Source organism: Bos grunniens, chromosome 16, assembly GCF_055505025.1.
Source record: "Bos grunniens cultivar Pamir isolate PY7600 chromosome 16, Bosgru_T2T1.0, whole genome shotgun sequence".
NCBI classification, from domain to species: domain Eukaryota; kingdom Metazoa; phylum Chordata; class Mammalia; order Artiodactyla; family Bovidae; genus Bos; species Bos grunniens.
Window position 1 is genome coordinate 57,407,867 of NC_141180.1, and position 27,847 is coordinate 57,435,713.

Genomic DNA, 27,847 nt, shown 5'->3' on the forward strand with positions numbered 1-27,847 from the left:
CACCAGGGAATCCCGAAAAGGTATACATGTCTATTTCAAATTTGAATAGAAATTGCCAAATGGTGCTTCTAAAAGCCTGCCTCAGCATATATTCCAAACATAGTGAGACTGTCTTCCTTCCCTCTCTGTGTCACAGAAATGAAAACATCTCTGAGCTAATTGCTTTCCATCATTGTACGCTATTTATTTTGTAAAAAGTGAAATATTTCTCTGTATGCCTATTTTTATCAATCCTGGGAAACTCAAGACAATGAGAGATGGATGTGTTTTCTTACTGCGGTACTTTTCAAAATCATTGGCCCCTAGTAGATTATCAAACTATATACTTTGCAAAATCAGAATGATGTGAAATGCTATTTCAGTGTTTTAATTTTATTTTTAAATTTATGAGTGAGGTTGGTCATCTTTTTACTCAGATATTTTTGGGGGAATGTGTACTGTTGTGTCTGTGTGTGTGTGTGCCTAGAGAATCCCGGAGACGGGGGAGCCTCGTGGCCTGCCATCTATGGGGTCGCACAGAGTCGGACATGACTGAAGCAACTTAGCAGCAGCAGCAGCAGTACTGGTGTGTGTGTGTGTGTGTGAACACTAATAGTGGTTTAAGGTCCATAGCATAGTTTAACTGTCAGATCTGTTCTTATTTATGTTGGGTGCTGATTATTTCTTGTTTATTGAGTCTTATTTGTCCAACTAGATAGTAAAGATTTTGAGCAATAATTGTTTAGTACTTTCTTATATCCCAGGAAGCACATCGATTTTAGTATTAAGTGTTGTCTCAAAAATAAAGAAGTTTGATTTTTTTTTTTTTTAGAAGTTTGATTTTTATGTTTGGTGTTTTGTTGTAATTATTTGTGAAGTGAATTTTTTGTGAGTAATGAATTTGTTTTGTAAAAATGAAGTTTATAGAAAATTCAGGTAGGGAAAAAAATATAAAGAATAAGATAGTCAACTTTCTGACATCTAAGAATAGTCATCATTACTAACTTTAAGAAGCTGTAATTGTGGGCATATTTGGCTGAGTGGTTGGATGAATGGGCAAACAGATAATTCTCTAAAAATGGGATCATATATATTCAATTTAAAATAATAGCAGAATTAATCCTACTGTAATTGACAGTTGAAATAAAACTGGAAAGGTTACTGAATGATCGTTAAGTTACTCTAAGGTTAGAAAGAGAAATAATTTTAAAAACTGAAAGATTGAAGTTAGAGGTTTTTGTGACTGTGTTTGTAAATTTTTTTCCTTTGTTTTATCTGTAATGAAATTTGTAACCAACTTTATAGCTCTTGCCTTGCCTCATTTTAATATTGACAAGACCTTAATTTAAGATGTTTGATTTGAGAATTTTAGTCTGTGATCTGGAAGATGGCCAAGACCAATACTTTTCATGCTGTGTTAGAGAAAGCTCTAAGGTTCTGCAGAGATGCTTCCTCATTTCTGATTTTATCTATTTCATATGTTAAAATACTGTATAAAATTTTGTTTGGGAATAAGAAAGTCCTGCAACCTAAAAAAAAAGTTTGAGAAGCATTGGGTAGTACATATGCTAATAGGAAACTAGAAAAAAAAGACAACTTATATAGCATTGTTATTTACTTCTTTGTGTTTCAAAATTGCCAAGCACTTACATCTCTTGGTTTAGAAAGTGTAGTTCAGTTCAGTTCAGTCGCTCAGTTGTGTCCAACTCTTTGCGACCCCATGAACCGCAGCACGCCAGGCCTCCCTGTCCATCACCAACTCCGGGAGTTTACCCAGACTCATGTCCACTGAGTCGGTGATGCCATCCAGCCATCTCATCCTCTGTCGTCCGCTTCTCCTCCTACCTTCAATCTTTCCCAACATCAGGGTCTTTTCAAATGAGTCAGCTCTTCACATCAGGTGGCCAAAATATTGGAGCTTCAGCTTCAACATCAGTCAGAAAGTGTAGCTGACTAGTTTATGCCCATGAATTAGGAAGTGAAATACTGAGAATTCACGCTGACTGTGCTGACAGTCCCTTATTTGTACTGGATTCTGTCGGCACCACTGTCACGTGTTCGTGTCTGTGACAGCACAGTGACAGTGACAGTGAAAACTGCACATGATGGACTTATTAACTAAAGTTGAAGGCCTTGAAAAATTACTCTGGGCCGGGGCTCTCTAGTCATCACAGTGGTTGATGCACCACAAAACATGTGCCACTCTTCAGAGTGATATTTACCAGCCCCTGTGGTGGCCAGCTATAATGAAAGGTTGGTTAAATTACTACATTTTCCCATCTGCTGCCTTGTGAAAGACTAATCGTTTGATGAATTTGTGCGATTAACATCAAAAGAAATAAAAATTTAAATTACATATTTGTTACAGTCCTAGTGTTTAGAATGGATTCCCTTTCATAATCCACATTGATGGCTTCCATATTTGTGCAGATTAAGAAAATATTTTACTAATCTCAAGGCAAAGAAAAAACTTTGAAGTTTAGGATATGCTAAAAGAAAATTATACATTCTCTTTTCTCACCCCTAAGCAGGAGCTGTGTTTTATAGCTAATGGGTGAATTAATGTTAACTTTAGTATCTGAGTGCATGCTGAGTTTTGTGGAAAGCCAAGGTATTCCTTGATGGTGCTGTTTTGTTATTTTAAATATCATGCCTCACTAGGGAAATTAAGTACTTTATCACATGATCACATTATTTTAGAATCATTACCTTCAAGGGAGCATTGTTCCTAGCCATAGGCCCCATATTCGTGTGGGAGGTTTTCAGAAAAATCTTAATTGGTAGCAGATGCCCTTATGGTACAAAACAGTATGAGCTTGCATCTTACCAGCCAGCAAATGTGTGTTGGCACATTCTTACGAGACCTTGACAGCCCACTTTCCTCCCTTTACTTTTTTAATCATCGAGGGGCCCTCATCTTTCAGTTAGAAGACTAGAGCTCCTTGTCACCCCCTTCATTCTGAACACAGAGCAGAGCGGAATTGAAGGGGCTGTGACTGTTTTGCTTCTAGGGCGCAGCTTCTCAGGGCAGTGCAGCATGGAAACAGCACAGGGGGTTGTCCAGGCAGTTGCACCCCAGGGCCTGCGTTCACATGCCTGCGTCCAAATCCCCGCTCCCTCTGTGTGATGTAGGGAAGGAGAGGAGTAATGGAACCTTCTTGGAGAGCAACAGTGAGAATTAAGTACGATTTATGTGTAAAGTATTGAACACAGCGTCTGGCACTTAGTGTTTGGCAGATGTTCCTGTTGTACATCATCCAGGTCACTGATGTCAGCCCTGTGTCATTCCTGTTGAGTTAGGTGGCCAAACCCAAACACACATCTGGGGCAAACACTTCCTCTGATGGAATCACTGTCTTCTGCTTAGGGTGGCGCCAAAGGATTCCTGTATCGTGAGAGGAGATTTCACGTGACTGGCCTCATTCCTGCCATGTTGCTCGGGTGTGAGTAGCAGGCATTCTAGGACAGTGAACAGTGTAGGACTTCTACTTCCCGTCCTTTTGTTCTTTGCCTGCCTTTGTGTACAGCATATTAGTTGTTGATTCAGATGTAGCAAGGGATTTCTTTTTCTTTTTGAGGATTTATTGAAAGACATTTGATTTATAGGAGTACTTAGCCCACCTCCACTCCCAGTTGTTTTCAGTTCTTCCTTTTGCTTTATCATTTTCTGATAAAAATTCACACTGCATGGGGCAAAATAGCTAAGCCTGTGGAGAAATAACACATTTTAGCTCTGTTTATAATTTTAAAGATAATACTTGTTTTTAGTTGTGTCCTTAAAAGGCTTTTTATTTTATCAAATCTGATACATTGAATATTGTATCTTCAGAATTAAATGTGACCAGGAACTTGTAGTTGCTCCTACCCCGCCCCAGTGTGGCTGTGGATCAAAAGAGCTATCGAACTTGTGTTAAGAGCACACACCATTGGATTTCATGACAAGCTAGCATCATTCCCAAGCAGCAAGACTAAAGCTTTAAATCTAGAATTTGATAACATGTCAAATCCTAATGATAATATGATATCTTAATATAATGTAACCTAATATAGTACAAGCCCTAGGGAAGGAAATGGCAATGTATTCCAGTATTCTTGCCTGGGAAGTCCCATGACAGAAGAGCCTGGAAGGCTATAGTCTGTGAAGTTGCAAAAGAGTTGGAGGTGACTTAACCACAACAACAAGGAATAGCATACCTTATTTCATTGTGCTTTGCAGATATAGTGGTTTATTTTTCTTTTTAACAAATTGAAGGTTTGTGGTAACCTTGCATCAAACAAGTGATTGATGCCACTTTCCAACATTTGTTCACTTCCTGTTTCTTTGTCACAATTTTCTAATTCTTGAAATATTTCAGATCCTCTACTGGTAAAATGATTATGATTTGCTGAAGGCTAAGATGATGGTTAGCATTTTTTATCAATAAATATTTTTAAATTACAGAGTGTACATTTTTTAGACATAATGCTATTATGCATTTAATAGACCACAGGATAGTATATATAAACATAACTTCTATATGTGCTGGGAAATCAAAAAATTCATGTGACCCACTTTGTTGTGGTGTTTGCTTTATTGTGGAGGTCTGTAGCTGAACCCACAGTATCTTTGACCTCTGCCTATATAAGATAGTCATGTGAGTGTTGTATAACTTAATTTTGGTATATGGAACTCCCACTTGTACTCATTCAGTTTTGCCATGATAGACTAGGAAGATCTGCTTTTAGTCCCACAGTCACAGGAAAGATGGAGAGTTGGAGAGTGAAGAGTGATGGAAGGTATTGGTTTTTGCCATCTTCTCACCCCTCCCCCACCAGCCCTCATCATCAATAGATGAAATGGGAATGCTGATCCATGTGGCTTCATATTAGTAAAAATGTACATGATTGAGATGGCTCAGCAAGGGTGGGGATGTAACCAGTCATTGTGGAGTAGTTTCTCTGAATTTGCTTCTCAGTGATATCTACTTCTTCTGCTTTCATCTTGGTTAATTCTTACAGGGCAGAACTCATGTTTGTGCTGAAATACCTTATAGTCCACTTGCTGGACATGGTGGCAGACAAAGCTTGATTATAATTTGACACTGAATTCTAAACCCAATAGAGAGAGTAGTTCTTAGTGTGTTTACTTGTACCTACATGGATATTGTACCTACATGGATCAGATCAGATCAGATCAAATCAGTCGCTCAGTCGTGTCCGACTCTTTGCGATTCTTTGCATGGGTACATCAGCCATAATCTTAAAATGTTAAATCATAAAATTACTTAAGGAAAAATATTACTAAAGATACTATTATTCCTTATGGATACATTACTTAGCATACTAGTCTTGAATCAATTGCTCACTGTTATATAGTTTCATGTGTAAGAATAAATACTAGGTAATTCGGGTATCTTTGTGAATATAAATAAGGAGGAATTGGAAAGCTGTTATTCACTCATGTTTGCGGTTGTGCAGTGAGCGGAGTAGAGGAGTCATAGAAAGTATCGAAGACGTCTAGTCTAGGGTTAGAGAAATGCAATCACAGAAGAAACATCAGAGAATAGTAAGACTTTTCATGGCAATAAATCCGAAGGATGGTAAAGTCAGAGGAGAATGAGATTGCAATAGGAACTGGCATGTGAGATGGACAGATAGAAAAGAGGAAAGAATCTTTCTAAAGGAAGAACTCAGAGCAGTGCCTCAAGAATGTGCTGACTCCCATGTTCAAATATGGTTCCTCACAGCTCTAAATCAGTTTGCAGAACCACAGGAAGAGTAGCCTGGTATATTGTTGTTGTGTCATTGCTAAGTTGTGTCCAGACTGTTTGTGACCCTGTGGACTATAGCCAGCCAGTCTCCTCTGTTCCTGGGATTTCCCAGGCTAGAATTCTGGAGCAGGTTGCCATTCTTCTCTGAGGGATCTTCCCGACCCAGGAGTCAAACCTGCATCTCCTGCATTGGCAGTTGAATTCTTTACCTCTTAGCCACCAGGGAAGCCCAGTCTGCTATATAGCGATAAGGAATAGGGCAGTTCTTTTAGAGAACACACTTTTCATTGACTGAGACTGGAGTCAAATCCTGCTGCTAAGTCGCTTCAGTTGTGTCCGACTCTGTGCGGCCCCACAGACAGCAGCCCGCCAGGCTCCCCCATCCTTGGGATTCTCCAGGAAAGAACACTGGAGTGGGTTGCCATTTCCTTCTCCAATGCATCAAAGTGAAAAGTGAAAGTGAAGTTGCTCAGTCGTGTCTGACTCTTCGCAACCCCATGGACTGCAGCCTACCAGGCTCCTCCGTCCATGGGATTTTCCAGGCAAGAGTACTGGAGTGGGTGCCATTTCCTTCTCCGGGCGTCAGATCCTAAGGCTTCTTAAAGACCTGTTGCAGTCACCCACCAAGATGAGAGTGGTTGTCCTCTGGCCTCAGATGCTGATTGTGTGGCAGGGAGTACATATTTTTAACCATCCCAAGACTTTTATCTTTATTGTAGAATGAGGTGTGGGCCAGTCTTTAAATGCCTTCCATCTTTGAATTTCTTAAACTCTTTGTCTTTTGGGCAAATGTAAACACAGCTCTCATCCTTACTAGTGACAGTATTTTGAAAACAGGATAAAAACAGGAATAATACTCTTTGTTGAAAAGTAATTTTTACAAACTTTTTGGAGTTTACTGTTTGAACAAAATTTTGGAAGTATGATAAAAGGAAGGAACCCATTTGTATAGATGTTCTATTATTTAAAAAAAAATTTTTTTATAGAGCTTGCCAAAAGTAGAGCTGTATTATCCCTATTCTGGAACATTGTTTGGATTTCTTTTCTATTACAATGAGATGGAAATTTTATAGAGCAGTCAAAGAGTTTAGATACTCTTAATTTCTTATCAAACAGAACACTTAAATAATAACCCTGTATCGCTCTCCCTGCTTTGATTCTTCCTTCTGAAGGATGTTTTCCCTTGAAAACTCCTGAACGTCAGTTAGTGTAATTGGATCTCATTGAAGTAGAGGAAACCATAGGGCAGTGATGCCCTCAGCGGCCAAGGCGCTGTGAGGAGTCCTGGGTGCGTGCCGGCCAAACAGAGACCGTGCACTCGGGTGGAGATTGTGGGTCAGGGGAGAAGTGAATTACAACTCAACTTTTACCTTATAACTTTCACTTTTTAGGGAATAATTTTCTCCCTGGCTTATATGTAGAAAAATACACATTAAAAACAACAGACTAGATAACAAAAGTCCTAAAAATTGTAGCTTTACTAAAATAAGGGATCGTGCCAGTATGACTCTTCTCCCTATCTTTTGGGAGTGAGTGCAACCTCTTTAGCGTACCTTGCAGAAGAAAGAGGAATATGGTTGATTCCTCAGTGTTCCATTGAGAAGGAAAAATAATTCGATGGCTATTCCAGAGGTTTCAGACTTACTTGGAGATTTTCCTAAGGGTTTCTTATAATCCGTATTTTATTTCTGTTTTAAACATTTCTTTGATAGTATCACAGCAAGAAATATTTATCTTTCCTAGAAATACTGCCATAATATTTCTGATTAGGATGATTTTCTGTTTTTAAAATCCTTTAAATTTCATTGTACTAGCAATATATTCTTATTGTTTGTGGTAGTCACGCAATCATGTCTTTTTGCGACCCCATGGACTATAGCCCACAAGGCTCCTCTCTCCACAGAATTCTCCAGGCAAGAATACTGGAGTGGGTTGCCCATCCCTTCTCCAGGAGATCTTCCCAACCCAGGGGTAGAACCGAGGTCTCCCACATTGCAGGGGGATTCTTTACCATCTGAGCTACCAGAGAAGTCCTAAAAGCTTTAAAAACCATAATTTTTTTTTTTTTTTTTAATGACAGCATTCTGCATCTCTTCCCCCCCTCTTCCCTCTCATCTTGGTTAATTCAATCCAAAAGCTGTCGGGTAGGATTGAGTAAGGTGGAAGATCAAATGACATAAAACCTAGGAGCTATAAGGAGCTATAAGAGAGTAAATATAAATAGATCAGTAATTTTAAGACATAAAATTTTAAAATTCTGCATGAAGAAAACTAAGCTATGACATGAACTGGGGAAAGCTTTTGTTCAAAGGGCCAATTTTCTTTGTATGTAAAAATGCTAAGTAGAAAACGAAAGAAGGGAAAGGTATGTAAAGGTTTTGTTGTAGCATTTTTTTTAATAATGTCAAAACATGCACCTAAATAGCAGAATAGTTAGGCAGTTTCTAAGGAAAAGAACCTTCTATAGCCATTAGGATGATAGTATGAAAATTCAGTGGTGTCCCAATTGTGGGTGATTTTCCCCTTCTATTTTCTGTGTTTTGAATAAAACAAAATAAATCTCCAATAAGCAATACAATGTTATCAGGAAAAATAAATGCTTTATGTAAAAAAAGGTATATACAAATCAATTAGAGAAAGATCAGCAACCCAACAGGGGGTCTGCAAAGGAAAGGAACAATATACTGTTCATAGAAAAGTCTCTTAAGCATATGAAAAAATACCCATTCTCACTCATAAGAGCAATGCTGTAGACTAAGATACTACTTTTTATGTGCTAGTTGGACAAAAATCAGAGTTAAAGCGCTTTTGAAGAGTCCCTGCGGAAGCAAGCACTTTCAAAACTTGCTGGGTTAGATTATAAGTTAACACAACTTCTGCAGAGCACAATTTGGGCATAGCTAGCAAATTTACTAACACACATTCCCTTTGACTAGGAACTTATCCTACTGGCATCCTCCCACATAAACTGATAAATGTATAAAATTATTCATTGTAGCATCATTTGTAGCAGCAAAAGACTGTGAACAACACAAATGTCAATCAGTGGGGGCTGGGGTGTTTCTACAATGGAATGCTCTACAGCCATTAAAAAATTTAGGAACTTTAGGTAGAGTGAAATCTAAGGTATATGTTAAGAGAAAAAAAATATAGAATAAAGTGCGGGCCTTGTTCACTGAAACTTGGTCTCCCCATGTCGCTCTCTCTCAAATTCTGGCTGAGTCTCCATCTGGAGCGTGGAACCCGCCATGCTTGCTAATTATGCCTGGGCTTCTAAGATCCGACCGGGGAGGCCTCAGTGTCTCCTCTCCTTCGGGAGAACGGAAGGACGCCTGCGGCCTACATAAGTGGTGCAAACTTCTTGTCTTGAAGTTTTATTGGTCTCCCGCGTAAACCAAGCTACTCAGCCTCTTTTCTCCACTGAATTTTCCTACTGAGCTATCCTCACCCTATTACTCTTTATATCTTTGATAAAATATTTAAATAAATAGGTCGCCGACGCCGTCCCCGCTTCGAATACCCTGGATCAGCCGGGGCTGGTCCCTGGCAGGTGGCGCCCGAACAGGGACAATTCGAAGTCTATTGTCAGGTTGTTTCCACATCAACTGACAACCAACTAATCTCAAAAATATACAAGCAACTCCTACAGTTCAACTCCAGAAAAATAAATGGCCCAATCAAAAAATGGACCAAAGAACTAAATAGACATTTCTCCAAAGAGGACATACAGCTGGCTAACAAACACATGAAAAGATGCTCAACATCACTCATTATCAGAGAAATGCAAATCAAAACCCACTATGAGGTACCATTTCACACCAGTCAGAATGGCTGCGATCCAAAAGTCTACAAATAATAAATGCTGGAGAGGGTGTGGAGAAAAGGGAACCCTCTTACACTGTTGGTGGGAATGCAAACTAGTACAGCCACTATGGAGAACAGTGTGGAGATTCCTTAAAAAACTGGAAATAGAACTGCCTTATGATCCAGCAATCCCCTGCTGGGCATACACACTGAGGAAACCAGAAGGGAAAGAGACACGTGTACCCCAATGTTCATTGTAGCACTGTTTATAATAGCCAGGACATGGAAGCAACCTAGATGTCCATCAGCAGATGAATGGATAAGAAAGCAGTGGTACATATACACAATGGAGTATTACTCAGCCATTAAAAAGAATACATTTGAATCAGTTCTAATGAGGTGGATGAAACTGGAGCCTATTATACAGAGTGAAATAAGCCAGAAGGAAAAACACCAATACAGTATACTAACGCATATATATGGAATTTAGAAAGTTGGTAACAATAACCCTGTGTACTAGACAGCAAAAGAGACACTGATGTATAGAACAGCCTTATGGACTCTGTGGGAGAGGGAGAGGGTGGGAAGATATGGGAGAATGGCATTGAAACATGTAAAATATCATGTATGAAACCAGATGCCAGTCCAGGTTCGATGCACGATACTGGATGCTTGGGGCTTGTGCACTGGGACGAGCCAGAGGGATGGTATGGGGAGGGAGGAGGGAGGATGGTTCAGGATGGGGAACACATGTATACCTGTGGTGGATTCATTTTGATATTTGGCAAAACTAATACAATTATGTAAAGTTTAAAAATAAAATAAAAAAAAAAAAAGAACACACACACACACAAAAATACTACCTTTTTATAATGTTAAAAAAAAAATTAAAAAAATAAAACTGCGGTTTTGCCTGAAAAAAAAAAAAAAATATAGAAGTATGTATGTAGCATGCTACCATTTGTGTCAGGAAAGGGGAAAGGGGTAGTTAATTATATTTGCCTATGTGCATGGTGTCTCTGGAAATACACATGAGATACAGTCGCACTGCTGTCTCCAGAGTGAACAGCAGGGTGGCTGGGACACAGGAATTGTCAGACTTTGCAAAGACCTTTTTGGATCTGTGAATTTTTAACCATAGGAATTTACCTATATAGTAAGTACATATTCAGTTGAAAAAAATAAAACACCTTTCAGATCACATAAAAAGAAATGTTACACTTTACAGGCCATAGGTGCCAGGTAATATTTTCTTTGCTGTCTAGCTGCAGATGCCCTAGCTATCTGTCTCAAGTAGGATTCGTTACCAGGTTTCCTAACTAAATCATTCCTGGAATGATCCCTATGTGAGATTCTTTTAATGTCTTGCTATCTGTTTTATTTAAAATTTTTACATGAATTTTCAAAACTGAGATCTGCTTGTGGTGAGTATTTTTTTATTGGTCATCTTTGACATGTTTTGATAACAAATATTATTGAGACTATAAAAGAATTGGGAAGGTTTCTTTTCCGTTGCTTCTCAAGGTGGACGTGGTGAGTTGAACTGTTCGTGATATTTTTCCATGGAAGTAATTGTAGTTTTACTCACAGGAAGAAGAAGGAAATACTTGCAAACCACAAAAAACTTGCTGGCTTCAAGATTGTATTTTATCATTATCTCCAACCAATGATCTTATGGTTATAGCTCGGGAACAAAAAGCTGTATTTCTAGTGCGTAAGTACTCTATAATTTTCATTTATTTTAATGCATAGAATAGAAAATGAATTAGGTAGAAAGAAAAAGTGTTACTTCTCCATTATATGGTAGCATTTGATAGCTTGATATGTTGCACAGCACTTTTGATTCTCTTTTATTTCTTTCTCTTCCCCTTTCTTTTCCTTTCTCTTCTGTTTCTTTCCTCTCTGTCTTTCAATCTTGGCTGCAGATACTCTAGCTGTCTCTGTCTGGCACTTCAGAAGCAGTTTTGGGCATTGCCCAATTCTCACAAGGGGCAGTTAGAGCTAAAAAGGCCACTGCCCCCTTCTCAGCAGTAATGTGAATTGGGTGACTTTCAACTCTAATTTGAAAGCTCACAGTACTCTTGTTTCCTTTTTGGGGTATAAGCTTAGCTTACAATTTTTGTTGAAGATTAAAGTTTGGCTATATATAGAAGGTGGAAAACCTCACTGATCAAAATAAGGTCTTGTGTTAAATGGGTACGGAGTTGCGCTATTAAGCAGATTTGCTCTCCAATAGCATAAATCTATTAGAAAATTTTTCTTTGCCAATTGAAGATAAAAGTTTTATAAATAAAAATGATGGGGTAATACATAGAATTAATAACTTTATTATATGGATTGCATTGGAAGAGAGACTAAAGAGTTTTGTAACAATCTTATAAAAATTTTTAAACATTATCTTATATTTACTTATAGAAAGACCTACATAAGTTAATATAGAACTATTAAATTCTGCACCTATCATTCTAAAGGAAAATAATGAAATTAATAAATTCTGTTTTAGTATGCTGTAATTTAAGTTATTTTGTGTGATGATTTTTTTTTTTTTTTCCAGCAAAATGGAAACATAGTGATAAAGGGAAGGAAGAAATGCAGTTTGCTGTTGGTTGGAGTGGTTCTTTAAGTGTTGAAGAAGGGTAGGGACCAGTTAGTTCTTTTTGTCTCTCCATATGTTAAATGTATATGTGAAATTGTTTGACTTGTATATCAGTCTGCTAAGACGTTTCGTCATTTGGAATGTTGATTAAATGTATGTTCATTGCAGCTTTAGAGATTGTAGAGCATGATTTGGGCAATAAACTTTAATTTTATTAACCATGTAATTATTAATCAAAGAACCAAAAAAAAAACAACCCTTGCATTTGGAGAGGATTTACAGGAGAGTTCAGAGAGAACTCCATAATATCCTGTTTATATTTTGTCTTTTCCTTTAGTTCAGTCACTCAGTCGTGTCAGATTCTTTGTGACCCCATGACAACATGTGGTCCCCTGGAGAAGGGAATGGCAAACCACTCCAGTATTCTTGCCTTGAGAACCCCATGAACAATCTTTTCCTTAGCTCTCTGTTATTATTATCTCTCTTTTTTTTTTTTTAAGCATACCACATGGCATATGAGATCTTAGTTGCCCAACCAAGGATCAAACTTGTGTCTCCTGCAGTGGAAGTATGCACTTTTAACTTCTGGACCACCAGGGAAGTCCCTCATTGTTAATTTTATTCAGCCAAAAAGTCAAGGGCTGCCATGGTCCTCTCTGCTTTGTTAGCACTGAGCTTGTATTTAAAGGGGACAGTGCTACATTAATTGTTAAAACTCATAAATACTTAAGAAATGCAAGTTAGTAAATTCAAGTTTCTTACCTACCTGGTTAGAGTTTTAAAACCAGATTTCTGGCATGGTTCTGTGATGGAGCTGCTAGCCTGGAACCTGCAGCCAAAAATTGTTTTCAGTTAAATTTTTATGACTGAAAGTTATCTAGTTGGAATGAATAAGGTTCTTTAGACTTTAAATTCAGATAAAAGGCAATCAAATAGAAATCCATAGTACATGCCTGACACTCTGTAGAGACTCAGTGAATTATTTTCTACTCTTGTCAAAATAAATGCTATTTCTCCTTGAGTCATTTAGTCTAAGCATTTTGAAGACTTTTAATTTCTGTCAGAAATGCACATGCAAGGTTCAGTTACTTTAGGGCTTCCCGGATCGCTCAGTGGGTAAAGAATCCACCTCCAATGCAGGAAACACAGATTTGGGTTCAATCCCTGGGTTGGGAAGATCCCCTGGAGAAGGAAATGGTAGCCCACTGCAGTATTCTTGCCTGGAAAACCCCATGAACGGAGGAGCCTGGCAGGCTACAGCCCAAAGGGTCACAAAGAGTCAGACATGACTAAGCATGCAGGCATGACAGGAGGGCCCGAGGCTGTCAAGAGCCTCACCCACTTATGCTAGTGTGTTACTTTAATGTTTTCAGTTACCTAGAGACAACAAACAACCAAAAAGATTCATTTTGTTTGGTGTCTAGTTTGATATATGGGGAAGAGGATTTATACTTTGTTGAATAAACTGGTGATGGTCCTGAGTTTTGACAGTTTAAGGAAGAAGTCAGTAGGCATTATTTTAATTTTGAGGCTTGTCTCTGTGCGTGGGACAAATTTTTCTCAAATCTGCATGTCAGAAAAAAAAAATCTTTTAGGGACCATCCAGCTCATCAGGTGCTTAGAAATAGGTTATCAGCAGCAATTTCTGCAAAATATAAAAAGAAAAAGAAGCCAGCCAGTTGAAATATGGCAAGTCTCCAGAATCATGTTCTCAACAGAAATGCAGTCTGCCTGTTATGTGATTGCCAGTTCCTCCCACCTTCTGCCCAAGTTCTTCACTTATGTGGAGGAGAAGGGAACAATGGGAAATGACTGCTTGGTGATCCCTTGATGTTTTCTTTTGTGTATAATCAGTTGTATACGGTAAAGGTTTGCTTTTTTTACTTTTATGCTTTTCATGACAATACAGAATGAAAAATACTGTTTTTTTTATTAACCTCAAGTGAATGTGACGTTAGCTTTTATGTGAATGGGTTTTATTACCCTCCTTATGGTGGAGTTTTGCTCATTTTTTAAATTTATGTATTGGATACAACTGGTCCACAGAACTCATCTTCCACTTAATTGTCCTTTAACATCCAAACATAGAGATAGAAAAGACATTGATAAATTGATTGGGTAAACATATGATTTTGTCTTTGTTTTTAGGGAATGTGTAACCAGTGCTCTGTGCATCCCACTAGCAAGCCAGAAGAGGTAAGGATAAGTGAGTCAAGTGAGGCTTTTTTTTTTTTGGTTTGATGTATGAACTCTTAAGATCATTGATTTTGTTTGTAACAGGAGTTCCACTGGACGTCCAGACTGGACCTGCATTGTGGTGGGCTTTACTTCGGGTTACGTACGCTTCTACACAGAGGTGAGTTGAGCGTTACGCAGTTGAAAGGCACCATTTGACTGGAAAACCTGGTTCCGCATTCCCATCACACTCCTTTGTGACTCACTCCCTGCCACTTGAATGTGTAGTTATTACTTATGGGGGTGAAGGCTGGGACAGGGGAGGTATGGTGGTAGAAAGTTCTGCTGTAAACTATAGAGAAGAGAAGCCATGTTCTTCTGCAGACTGACCACCTGGCATCCGTGGAAGACCTGTGGGGGAAATGCCGCTCTTTGCCCAGCCTCACCTGTTCAGGTATATTGGTAAGAAAACAAGCAGGGCTCGTCTCTGTGCTTCCTCCTAGAACGGCGTGCTCCTGCTCGCTCAGCTCCTGAACGAGGACTCAGTGCTTCAGCTCAAATGCAGGACCTACGAAATCCCACGACATCCTGGTGTGACTGAGCAGGTAGCGTAAGAGATTGTGTCCAGAGGGACAGTGGCTTTACTCTGAAGTGGTTTCTTCCTTCTTGTTGGGTGGAAACTTTAAGGTATCTTCTCGTGGCACAGTGAGCTCTGCTGTCAGACTTTAGAAATAGAAGCTATTCATAGCTGAGTAAGGAACACCAGTCTTGCTTTTACTTACTGAAATTTCGTGTGCTTTGCTCTACAGTAAAATAAAACACTTAAGTTGGAAACCAAAAGATTTTCTCATTTTTAGAACTTAATAGTGACTTAAGGTAAAAATGGCTTTATATAACCTTGGCTTTATATAACCTTATATCTTTTTTATTTGGACGTAGGTGTTAAAAGTATGTAGAGTAAAAGATTTAGCACTATTAACAACAGAGTTAATAGTGCTACTATATTGCACTAATCTATTTCTCAGAAAAGGGGTTATTCAGTTTTTATTTACTGTGGAAAATATTTTATATTCATTGAAAATTTTGATAGAGAAAATACTATTGAGTGTCTAAGGCACTCCACAGTTTTCACTTCTTCCTAGGTGCTGTGTGAGATTTTGGTTGTCTCACAGTCAAAAATTTTGATTGTGTCTACAGTAATTGTAGAGGCACATGAACTAATATGCTCTTGTTCAGCACATCTTGTGTGGTACATCATCAAAACTATATAATATGCCTTCTCTCTTGGTGCTGTCCGGCTTCCAAGAGGTTTGAAGTAAGCAGATGAATGTATATTGTGTTCCTTTGTGGACGTAAATTGTGTGATAGACTGGAGTGAAATTTAACCAGTAAGAATAGACTAATATCTGTTCATACTGGTGATTGAGTTAATCAGTAGTATTAAGCATTACCTTATGAGTTGCTAATTTACATGAACAGAATAACTTCTGTGCAAATCTAGAGATGAGGGAGCTCAATTAGGACTAGGGTAATAAAGGAAAATTTCGTTGAGGAGGTAGAGTTTGAATTAAGCCTTGAAAATGGGTATAGAACTTAGAAAAGAAGGGAAAATATTTTAGGTAGTTAGGAAAAAAATCAGGAAAGATTCAAACATGGAACTGTGAGACAGCAACTGTGTTAGAAACTGAGAAACTGTCCAATAGTCTGAGTGACCAGATTGTTTTCATAAATTTGAAAGTGAAGCGAAAATCAGAATTGCTTCAGAAGATTTAGAAGCTACTAGAGATATGGCAACCCACTCCAGTACTCTTGCCTGGAAAATCCCATGGACGGAGGGGCCTGGTGGGCTGCAGTCCATGGGGTTGCTGGGAGTCGGACACGACTGAGCGACTTCACTTTATTTTTTCACTTTCATGCATTGGAGAAGGAAATGGCAACCCACTCCAGTGTTCTTGCCTGGAGAATCCCAGGGACGGGGGAGCCTGGTGGGCTGCCGTCTGGGGTCGCACAGAGTCGGACACGACTGAAGTGACTTAGCAGAGATATGAGAAGGAAGTAGTATCATCAAAGGAATCTTGAAGGACCTTGTTCTGGATGAATTGGACTTGTGAGAATCTGGAATCAGGGAGGCTAGTTATCCTGTTTTTTCAGTTATCAGTAATAGAGTGCAGTGCTGCGAGCCAGGACTGGAATGGCTGTGGGAAAAGGGAGGAACATTTGACAGGACTGGGTACTGTATCGAGATGCTGAATTTTTTTTTGGCTGCATCTGGTGTTAGTGATGGCATGTGTGATCTTTGGCTGTGGCACACAGACTCTCTAGTTGTGGTGCTCAGGCTCAGGGCTTGCAGCGTCTGGGCTTAGTTGCTCCACTACATGTGGGATCTTAGTTCCCCTACCAGGGGTTGAACCTGCATCCCCTGCATTGCAAGGCAGATTCTTAATCACTACCACCAAGAAAGTCCCAAGGTGTCAAATTTAAAGAGAAAAATGAGTTGGCTCTAAGATCTCCTGCATTGAGGCATTTGATTTTGTACATGTTTGAGGTGATAGTAGGAAATAAAATGAAATGCCATCATGCCTGTAGTGATACAGAACTACCCTAGAGGTACAAAGACTAGATTGAAGATGATGACTGAAGTCACAGATACTGAACGAACTCTTCCCAGGACCCATTATAGGAAAATGAAACTGAAAGCTGAAGACTTAAGTTACAATGCTGATCGTAAGGAGTTGGGAGAAAATGGAACTATTGCAGGAAACAAACAAGGAACTGTTGGAAATCCAAGACGGTGATCTGTTTATTGAAGCTGCCTCTCAAGAGCCATTTAAAAAAAAAAAACAACAAATTCCCTGGAAGATGAAGGTTCTTTAAATACTTTAAACTTGACTGTGTTTGTAATAATCTGTTTTTAGAGCTGGTGGAAAAATATAACTCACATTTAAATACTTGCTATTTGCTTTTGTGAGTCAAAATCTTTTCACTGAAAAATATTTATTAAACACATGGAGGGAAGTCTTTGTTGTTACTCTGTATTTTACATAAGCATCTTTCGTTCCAATATATATCAGTTTGTATATCAGAAATATCTATTTGCTGCATCTTTAGTGCACTCCCACATCTATTAAAGATCACAAGAGCAGATTTCCTTGTAATTCAGAACTGGGGGCAGTGAGTATAGTAGGTGGGACGACTGGTCATTGCAGGAGAAGATTCTAAAGGGAGATGTTTTTCTGGAATGCCAAAGAAACCTCTTCTGTGGTTTTTGCACAGAGATCCCTATCATTTAGCTCAATTTCTGCAGCTTTTGGACATTGGTGTTTATAAGATTATCTTTTTCAGGAAAACAGTCTTGTTTTGGAGATACTTGGCTAGCTGGTGGTTAGCTCCTCCCTGTCAGGGACCTCTCCCCCACTGCCATGCTCGGTGGACTGCGTAAGCTAGGCATTGTCAAAGTGTCATGTGAACCCCGACATCAGCTCCCACCCCTTGTGGCCCACAGAAATGTTTAAAAATGGAAACACCCCAACAGTCCAGTAGAAAAAAAGGACAAGGCAGTTCTCCAAAGAAGAAATATAACTGATCGACAGCATATGATAAACTTGTGAATGATACTGATAATCTCAGAATTATAAGCAGCTACATTTGGATAAGTTTTCACCTTTCAGATTGGCAAAGGTGAAGATTAACAAAACTTGGTGACAGAGGGAGAATCAGGCACTGTCATGTATTGTCGGTGGAATTATAAACGGATAGGTACTTCCTTGAGATAGTTTAATAATATGAATGAAAATGAAAATTGTGAATGCTCTGTGACCCAACAGACCTCCCTGAAGGAATTTAGATCAAAGTGATGTGAAAAGATAGATACAAAAGAATGTTTACTGCAGTGATGTTCGTAATAATGAAAATATTTCATTCATTCATAAACATTTATTTACTGCCCGTTATGTACCCAGCCTAGTTGTAATCACTGAGAATCCATTTTTGAACCAGACATGCAAGGTTTCTGCTTTTGTGGAGCCTACAGTTTGGAGGTGACGGAGGGTAACCAATGATGAACAGCTGGAGATTTTTCAGGATGTTTCCAGCCTCTGATAGGTTCTGTGAGGGAAGTAATCATGTTGATGAGATTGAAATGAGACAAGGAAATGGAGTTGATGTTTGAGACAGACTCAGGAGTAGCCTTTCAGAGCAACCACATTTGTGCCAAGACCTGAGTGATCTAAAGAAAGGCAGGCAGTGACTTGGGAGGTGAAGGTGCAATGACCTCTGTGTTCAGGGTGCAGGGGGAGAGGGGTGAGATGATGTTGGAGGGAGAGGCCCCATCTTGAAGCTTGGGTAGAGTTCAGGTTTTATTCTAAGTGCAGAAGGGAGCCAGTGGAGAGATTTAATCAGGGGAGTAGTTTGTTCTGCTGTGTCTCAGGAAGATCACTCCAGCTGTGGAGTGAGGATGGTAAAGAGGGAGACTGGAATCAGCAGACCAAACTAAAGTCAGTAATTGAAATTTTGGCACATATGATGCAATACAGCATCACCACAACAAAAATTGATTTGCTCACTTACTGAAATGGAAGAATATCATTGATATATTACTGAATAAGGAAAAACCTGTTATAGAATACTGTATATGGTATAGTCTTGTACAAAAGTGTGTGATTATGTATGACCCTATATACTGAAATACGTCTGGGATTTCAGGTGAGTTTTTCTCTTCTTTTTACTTTTATGTGTTGTTTGCATCCATGTAGTGACTAAATTTCACTTTTATGAAACTTGTACTTTTTTGGGTTACTCCCTTTGTCTATCCTGAAAATATTCACCATGTACAAAGGCTCATATTTGAGAAGAATTTTAAGTCCTTGACCAAAAGGCATTCAAAAAAAAGTCTATTTGTTTTTTACTGTTCCTCTGCCTGCTATTGTCTTGTGTGTTGGGTGTTTGATGGTTGTTTAGTTATAGTATTCCTTTATTTTACATTAATCGTGATATTCAGCTATAACAGAAACATAGATATGCTTATTTGGCAATAATGGAAATATTTTCTTCTTTCTTATTCCTTTAACAGAATGAAGAGTTGAGTATATTATATCCAGCTGCCATTGTGACTATTGATGGATTTAGCCTTTTTCAGTCTCTTCGTGCTTGTCGAAATCAGGTAGCAAAAGGTAATTTGGGGCAAGAAATAGCTAGCTTGTGGTGATATTTGTCTTATTTAATTTAATCTACTTAGAAAAATATGTCTTCTAAATTAAAAAGGGCTTCTGAACTAGTTCTAAAGAGAAGGAAAAAAAAAAAACCCACTACTATAGAAATGAGAGTGTAGTAGATTGCTTCCCTGGCGGCTCAGATGGTAAAGAATCCACCTGCAGTACAGGAGACCTGGGTTTGATCCCTGGGTTGGGAAGATCCCCTGGAGGAGAGCAAGGCAACCCACTCCAATGTTCTTGCCTGGAGAATCCCCATGGACAGAGGAGCCTGATAGGCTACAGTCCATGAGGTTGCAGAGAGTTGAACATGACTGAGCGACTAAGCACAGTAGATTGCTTAATTAGTAAGATAAAGGAGAGGACTAGATCTTCAGCTCTCGTGTTGCCAGCTGAATGGTTGGCTTTTTTTTTTTTACCAATTCAGCAATATGTCTTGGCCAGTTAAGAGAGAAGTTCAGCACTGGGATAGAGAATTCAGTTGTGTCTCACTGAGGAACCAGATTTCTCACTAGATGAGTGCCACTTGGGCCAGCATACTAAAATCAAGTGATTCTGCCTTGCTTCCACTCTCTGGGGCGAAGAAAGCGGAGTGTGTGCAGGGGGCGTTTTCCTCACACTAGGCAGGACTCAACAGGCAGCCAGCGTGAGCTGCTTTTAGCTAACTTGAAACACTTCTGAACAGAAAAAACTTAAGAGCCCTAAATATAATCTATGTAGGCAACTATGTCAGTTCCAGACTTTGGCATGAACCGTGCACTTTAACCTTCCCTACCCATAGTTTAAACTCTGAGGCTATTTGAGGATATTGTGTTTCATTAAAAATCAAGATGTACTGTTATTTTCTGTTCCAATAAGAAGCAAAAATGCTGCCAGTAAGAGTCACGCCATCAGTTTTAAGATTCCAGTTTTAAAGATAGTAAAATAAAAGTAAAAAAGCCCCAAGTCAGTGCAGATACCAGTGTTGGTGCTGACTTACCCCATTTTCTTCTGGTTTAGAATAAAGGAGCCTTCATGGCCCTAAAAAGAGCAAAGTTTAGCTTGTAAATGATTTAGCTCCCATAAAGCAGAGTTTAATTCAGATGTGCTATCCAGTTCATAAAGATTGTTCATAAATCCAGAACTAAACTGTAAGACACAGAAGAAGCAATTTCTTCCAGGGAGAGAATGCAGCATCTCACATTGCAATAGAACAGTTTTCACTGTTTTTTCAACAGGTGGGTATATATGATCAGTATCTTCTTGGTTATGTGGTTCTTTAGTAGTACATGCTTTTCTCTAAAGTCAGAATTTGTTTGAATTTTTATACCTATTTTCATAATCTTTTAAATTATTTAAATTTAGTCCATGTAAAGTTTCAATGTCTTTTATTTTGGAGAAATTTCAAATAGTCACCATTAATATATATGTCATTTTCTATAGAAATTTCTATAAGAATTTTCTATAGGTTTAAGAATTTTGTAATTTTCTATGCATAAGAATTCTGCAGTAAAATAAACTAGAAATAGACAGTTATGCTTTAATTGGTATCATTAGACATTTCATTTTTACTACTTTTGAATTGCCATTTATTTTATTATGTATGAGATCATAAAGCCATTTTATCTCCTAGCAAGTAAGTAAGCCATTTACTGCCCTCTTACTATAAGTTGCTCTAAATATCTGATTACTTAGCTACAGATTGTTGTGACTTTTATTTCACAGTATAGGAAAACTGTCTCTGGTTGGCCTTACTTTCAAATCTGAAGTGCTTAGAGGATTACTGTTTTCCTTTGTCAGAGTACTTTTCTTCATCTTCCTGAATAAATGACAAGAATCCAGCTGTATTCTAATACATAGCCTGAGAATGTACTGACACATGGGGTCTTGTGCATGAACCTGTGGCCCCAGGTGTAACTGCTGTTTTTCTTTTCATTCCTCTCTCCCTAGGTGGAAATGCCATGGTCGGTGATCAGCATTTCCTTCATTTTCTTGGCAGTGCTGTCGCTGTTAACGTATCTTTCTGTCAAGCCTGGTCTCAGTTATTTGCATCTGAGATCCTTCTGTTTTGTCATGTGTGCTTCTGCGGGGTGTACCATCAGGTTTCACTAAGACACTAGTTGCTGCTTCAGGGATTTTATTCACTGTCTTTCTCAAGAGGGAGAAATTGCATACTTGGCTTCAATTGCAGTTTGAATTCACCTTGATTTTTGATGGTAGTCTAGAGTTTTTAGTCGTGTTTTCTAATTCCTTAAGTGTTTCAGAATCTCTTATGTCAGCCAGGTTAGTCTTTTAATATATGTATTTTATGTATATTGTCTTCGTGTGAGTAAATCTCACTGTATGCATGGTTTATATTACTTTATTTTTAATTAGTTTAGAATAATAAGTCGTTATTATATTTTTAATGATTTTTGGTAAAACTTCATTTTCTCCATTATATTTAAGTTTGGTTTGTCTAATTTTTATCTTTGACAGCTGCAGCATCAGGCAATGAGAACATCCAGCCACCACCATTAGCGTATAAGAAATGGGGTCTACAAGATATTGACACAATTATTGATCATGCTAGTATTGGTAAGCCATTACTAGTTCCAGTTCTTTTGGAACTTCTTATACTTTTTAATAGAAGTATCTCATTTATTGGAAATGTAGATTTATTCTCAGGGCTTCCCTGATGGCTCAGTGGTTAAAAAAAAATCTACCTGCCAATGCAGGAGACATGGGTTTGGTCCCTGGATACTGGAAGATCCCCTGGAAAAGGAAATGGCAACTCACTCTAGTATTCTTGCCTGGGAAATCCCATGGACAGAGGAGTCTGGTGGGCTGCAGTCTGTGGGGTTGCAAAGAGTTGGTCACAACGTAGCAAATAACATTTATTCTCATGTGAAAAGAAAATCATTGTCTTCAGTGAGACATTTGGAGGGTAGTTTAGACTTAGAGATGAAGTTAATGTCTTTAAGGAATGGTAGTGGTTTTAGTAATTATGCCCTTAGCATAAGCAGTACTGTACAGTTTTTTTGTTGTTTTGTTTTTATAAGATTGTTTTTTAATATGAGTCATTTTAAAAATCTTTTTTGAATTTGTTACAGTATTGCTTCTGTTTTATGTTTTGGTTTATTGGCCATGAGGCATGTTGGATCTTAGCTCCCTTGACCAGGGAGGTCTGCACCTCCTTGCATTGGAAGGCAAAATCTTAACCACTGGACCATCAGGGAAGTCCCTACTGTACAGTCTTGGATCACCCACTATTTGACTTAAGTTTTATACAGATGAGTTTGATTCATATAATTGCCAGATCAGTCTTCTAAAAATGTAACATTTAGATCAACAAAGTATAGAGCAAAGCGTATGTCTTCTTGTGACCTGTATTTGAAGGCTTGTTATGTTAGGTGTGAGGAATGCAGAGATGGAGAGACTTGGTTTCTGCTGTCAGGATGCATGTAGCTGGTTGGGAGAAACATGTGAAAACAATTACAGTATCACAGCATGTGACAGGGAGAAGGCAGTAGCACCCCACTCCGGTATTCTTGCCTGGAAAATCCCATGGACAGAGGAGCCTGGTAGGCTGCAGTCCATGGGGTCGCTAATAGTTGGACACGACTGAGCGACTTCACTTTCACTTTTCACTTTCATGCATTGGGGAAGGAAATGGCAACCCACTCCAGTGTTCTTGCCTGGAGAATCCCAGGGACGGCGGAGCCTGTTGGACTGCCGGTCTATGGGGTCGCACAGAGTCGGACACGACTGAAGCGACTTAGCAGCAGCAGCAGCATGTGACAGTTGTCAGAATCAGCAAGTGGACCTATTCCTCCGGGGTGGGGGCAGAGGAGAAGCCCAAGGGAATCAGGGAACTGGAGGTTGACCTCAATCTGAGATTGAAAGAATGAGTGGGATTTGGCCAGGAGGGCAAGCATCAGGGAGGCAGTTTAGCGAACAAGGTTCACATGGCGGTGGAAATGCGTTGTGTGCAGGAGAAACTGACAACTGGCCCGAGTGAGGCCAGCCTGTGAGGAGCAGCCAGATTGTGAAGGCCTAGGATACTGTGCACAGGAAGTTTTATTTTTCTCATCACCATGTTGAGAGTCCTTAAAAGATTCTGAACAAGAAAATGGTACTATCACTTAGCCTGTTGGAAAAATCACTTGAATGGGTCAAGACGAGAAACTTAAGTGCAGTAAGAAAGCTATGATAATCTCAGTAAGAAGTGATGGGCTTCTGACCTAAGAGTAGAAATGGCGGTAGAGAAGAAGGAAATGTTATTTTTAAATATATTCCTATTTTTTCTGTTTAATATTATATGCTTGTTAGAGTTTTCAAATAGCACATAAAAGATAAAGAAAAAATAAGATAACTGGATGAGGTTTTGCTGAGAAACTACTTATACAGTCGTAGTATAGGAGAACCACACTGAATTGGATAGTCCAGTGTCTCAGGGCTCATTAGCAGTGCAACTGTTAGCTCCTCCTAGGCCTAAATTCTACTCATTCGAGATAATGAGTAGAATCAGCAGCTTAAGAGCAGGGTGGTTTTTGGCCAATGGTCCCAAGGAAATACGTATCCTGACTTCATTTTCTTTTCTGTCTTTGACCTCCTGGTGGGGCTTCCCATTGTCTGAATCCAGCTCAGAGTCTGGGTTCATAACATGCACACACCAGGAGGGAGAGAAGGAAGGAGTGTGAATCCAGAGGGGTGAACTGAAGATACCTGACACAGAGCGCATTTGTGGGTTGTTGCATTTCTTATATGGAATACAGATAGACCTTGTTTTATTGCACTTTGCTTTATTGCACTTCGAAGATACTACATTTTTCACAAATTGTAGGTTTGTGGCAGCCCTTTGTCAAGCAAATCTCTGGGTGCTATTTTTCCAAAAGCATTTACTCACTTCATGTTTCTATGTCATATTTTGGTAATTCTTGAAATATTTCAAACTCCTCTACCAGCGACAAGATTAGGCGTCACTGAAGGCTGAGATGATGGTTAGCAATTTTTAGCAATGAAGTATTTTTAAATTAAGGTATGTTCATTGTTTTTTAAGACACCATACCATTGTACTCTTAACAGGCTACAGTATAGTATAAACATATTTTTATTTGCACTGGGAAACCGAAATATTCATTTACTCACTTGGCTGCGATACTTTCTTTTGATGGTCTGGAATTGAACCTGCGATATTTCCAAGGTCTGCCTATAATCTGTAATAAGCACATTGTTGGTAGACATTCCATTTATCTTTACTTTTTATGAACACAGAAATGTTGCAAAACTCCAAAGTGTTGAGTTCAGTTCAAGGTGACTTCCTTGTTCTGTTAATTAAACTTTGGAACATTGAAACAGGCTAGGAGAAATGATTGGATAGAAAATTTTATTCTATTCATTTATCTCCCAGCCTACAAAATGGAAAAATAAAAAAGAGGGGGCATGCCATGAGCTTTATTCCATGTACATCTTTATGTAAAGGTCTGATTAACTCATTCAACAAAGAAATGAACGAATACCTGTTGTGTCCCAGACACTAGTTTTGGTGCTAGAAATACAAGGCAGACAGGACCGCTGCCCTGATGAAGCTTAGATTCTTGTGATGGGGAGACAAAAGAGAAACAATTAAACCAAATGAATAAATATGGTAATAACAAAATGTTAGTGAGCATCATGAAAATAAGCAGAGGGTTATGACAGAAGTAAAGGAAGGAGGGGACTAGGTACACAGGTGAGCAAAGGCCTCTCCTGAGACACGAAGGATGGGAAGCAGCCACTGTGTGAATGTAGGATATGCATTCTGGGAGAGAAAGCAGCAGAGACAGAGGCCTGGTCTAGAGGGGAGAGGGGATGGCATGCGGTCAAAACCTGAAGGAGAATGAAATGAGAGCAAGGAGACCAGCAAAGAGTTTGTTGGAACAAGAGAGAATGAGGATTTTGTCTCAGGAGGAAGCAGTGGTGCTAGAGAGTAAACAGATTGGAGATGTAGTTGGCACTTGCTAAGGGATGGATATTAGAAAAGAGAGAAAGGGAAGAATCAGAGATTTCTTAGTTTTTAAGTGTGAGCAACTGGGTGAATGTTCGGGCTGTGGCTGAAAAGAGGATAGGAGAAGGAAGCGGTAGGAGTGAACGAGTAGAGAGTTATGGTTTTTACAGGTTAACTTCTGATGCAGACTTCCAAATGGAGATGCCAGGTAGACAGATACATGAGTCTAAAGGTCAGGGAAGAGGTCCAGATTATCAGTATAAATTTGGGAGGGAATGGTTAACTGTGGAATGCGTTACAGAATTCAAGAAAGGAGATTTGACAACGTTCATTGATTCTTAGAAGTTTAAGTGGAATGGTGAGAATGAAAGCTGCATTGGAGTACATTTAAGAATAAATATTTATTTCCACCCCCTATTTTCAAAGCTCTGAAACACAAGAACAAGAAATCAGCTCACAGCATCTCCATTTTGACTCCAGTCCTGACTTCACTAAACTTCTTACTCATTTTCCAGCTCCTGGTGAACGCTTCCCCCGGGGTATCCGAACTTAACATATCCCAAACCTAATTCTTGACTTCTCCCATCAAACTTGGTCCTCCTCTGTGCTTCTCTCTTGTTGTCTCCTCTTGCTTGCACCACAAGCTTTTGAGTCATCCTTGATTCTCTTTTTTTCCTCACCGGTCCTCACCCAGTCCACCTTTGTCTCAGCTGCCCTCACGGTAAATCTGGATCTGACCACGTCTCCTCTCCATCATTGTCGGCATGGTAGGCCACACCACCGTTGCCTTTTGCCTGAGCTACTGAGGAAGTGAAAATCCTAACTGGTCTTTCTGCTGCCTTTCTTCTTGTCCTAAAATGTCTTTACCCAGTAGCAGCTAACATGATCCTGGTAGAATATGATTCATATTTTTGCCACTTCTCTGCTCACAACCTTCCAGCGGCTTCCCATCTTCTTCCTCATAAAACCCAAAGGCCTTGTATCTCCTGCAGAACTGCCCCTTTCTCACCCCTGTGTTCCCCCACGCTGATCTACTTTCGCTCCTCCGCTACACCAAGCGTCCTCCCACTTTGGAGCCTTTGCAGTTGTCCCTTCTGCCTGGAGTTTTACCCAGCTAGTCACATGGCTCTCTCCCTCACTTCAAACAGGTGTCTGTTCAAATGCCATTTTATCAAAGTGACCTTCTTTAGCCAGTATACAGGCCTCGAGAATTATCCAGTGACTTTAACCTTACGGAAGTTTACATTAAGAACTGTAAGGTGTTTCACAGTGTGGAAAGGCCTCAGATGTTCAGGGAAAACCCTAAAAGACAAGGTAGTAACAAATTCAGAAGGAAAAAAAAATGTACATTTAAGGCAGTGTAATTACAGTAGGCAGCTCGTCTCAGCAGTAATGCTTAGAGTTCTTTATAGTGAGAAGGGTGAATGTGAATTTAATTTAAAATTTGAGATATGGTTATATTGGAAGAATATGGAGAGAAAAAGAAGGACTGTAAGTTATATTTTCATTTATCTTCAATCAGTGAAAAATAATGCTAAAATTGGTGACTCAAAAAACAAAATCACACACCTATAGTGTGTAGAGTACAAAGAGAAAGCATTTTGAAACTTAAAATTTCAATTTATATGTGATACCATTCGGCCTTTGATTTTGTGCTGGTACAGTCAGCATATTTAATCATGTCATAAAAACACTTTGTATATTGAATCATGAATTCATTCATAAACACAGAACAGGCATTCTAATCTTTCAGAATAGGTCAACTTTTGTAAGGATTAAAATTTGATGACTTTAAATCCTAAATCCAGTAAGACGTTTACTTATGAACACCTGAAAAGCAGTTCCTTTCCCAGGACTCTCTTTCAGGAGCAATGCATTCAAAATAGAGGCAGTACATACATAGGAAAATGAGAATAACTCCTGTTCCATTCTGCAGTATGTTTGTGTTCAGAACTGGCTGTCTTTATGTACCAGGAGCATCTGAGCTGGAAGACATCACCCGAGACGAAATCTAGCAGCAGATCTTTACTTTCTAGATCTCTAAGCTCACTTGCCCCCTCCTCTCTCTCCCGCCCAGGTGAATTTAAATGATGTTGGCTTTTCCTCTACTGCTCCTCAGCATTGTCTACATTTACTCTTAGCGCCATGGGGAGATCAGCAGTAACTCTTCATTATGGAAGGCTGGGGATTTCGGGACTAAAAAGCAGATGTTTGAAAGCGTTTGTTTTCACTTCGGGAGAGGATATGGGAGCAGAGGTGCTCTACTGCCTTTCTGGTGTGGACGTGAGGCAGCACTGCCTCTGTGGAATGCCGTGTCACAGCACTTAATAAAATTGTTTACAAATGTAGATCCCCTTTTGAGCCTGCTCTTCTGTTGATGAGGACTTGC

The 27,847-nt window shown here is 39.2% G+C and overlaps 1 protein-coding gene and 1 non-coding gene across 3 annotated transcripts in view; both read left to right on the forward strand.

The window, feature by feature from the left end:
* RAB3GAP2 (RAB3 GTPase activating non-catalytic protein subunit 2) overlaps nucleotides 1-27,847 on the forward strand; it is a 106,072-nt gene that overhangs the window by 30,631 nt on the left and 47,594 nt on the right. For both annotated transcript variants that reach the window (XM_086342731.1, XM_086342732.1), the window contains exons 3-9: nucleotides 11,124-11,247; nucleotides 12,088-12,169; nucleotides 14,278-14,325; nucleotides 14,410-14,485; nucleotides 14,808-14,909; nucleotides 19,373-19,472; nucleotides 21,969-22,067. In XM_086342731.1, the coding sequence (XP_086198857.1) occupies nucleotides 11,124-11,247; nucleotides 12,088-12,169; nucleotides 14,278-14,325; nucleotides 14,410-14,485; nucleotides 14,808-14,909; nucleotides 19,373-19,472; nucleotides 21,969-22,067 (631 nt within the window). The remainder of the gene's footprint in view (nucleotides 1-11,123; nucleotides 11,248-12,087; nucleotides 12,170-14,277; nucleotides 14,326-14,409; nucleotides 14,486-14,807; nucleotides 14,910-19,372; nucleotides 19,473-21,968; nucleotides 22,068-27,847) is intronic.
* On the forward strand, nucleotides 24,760-24,891 carry LOC147356892 (small nucleolar RNA SNORA36 family). Its single transcript, XR_015143869.1, has one exon. It is a non-coding gene; the product is annotated as a small nucleolar RNA SNORA36 family (small nucleolar RNA).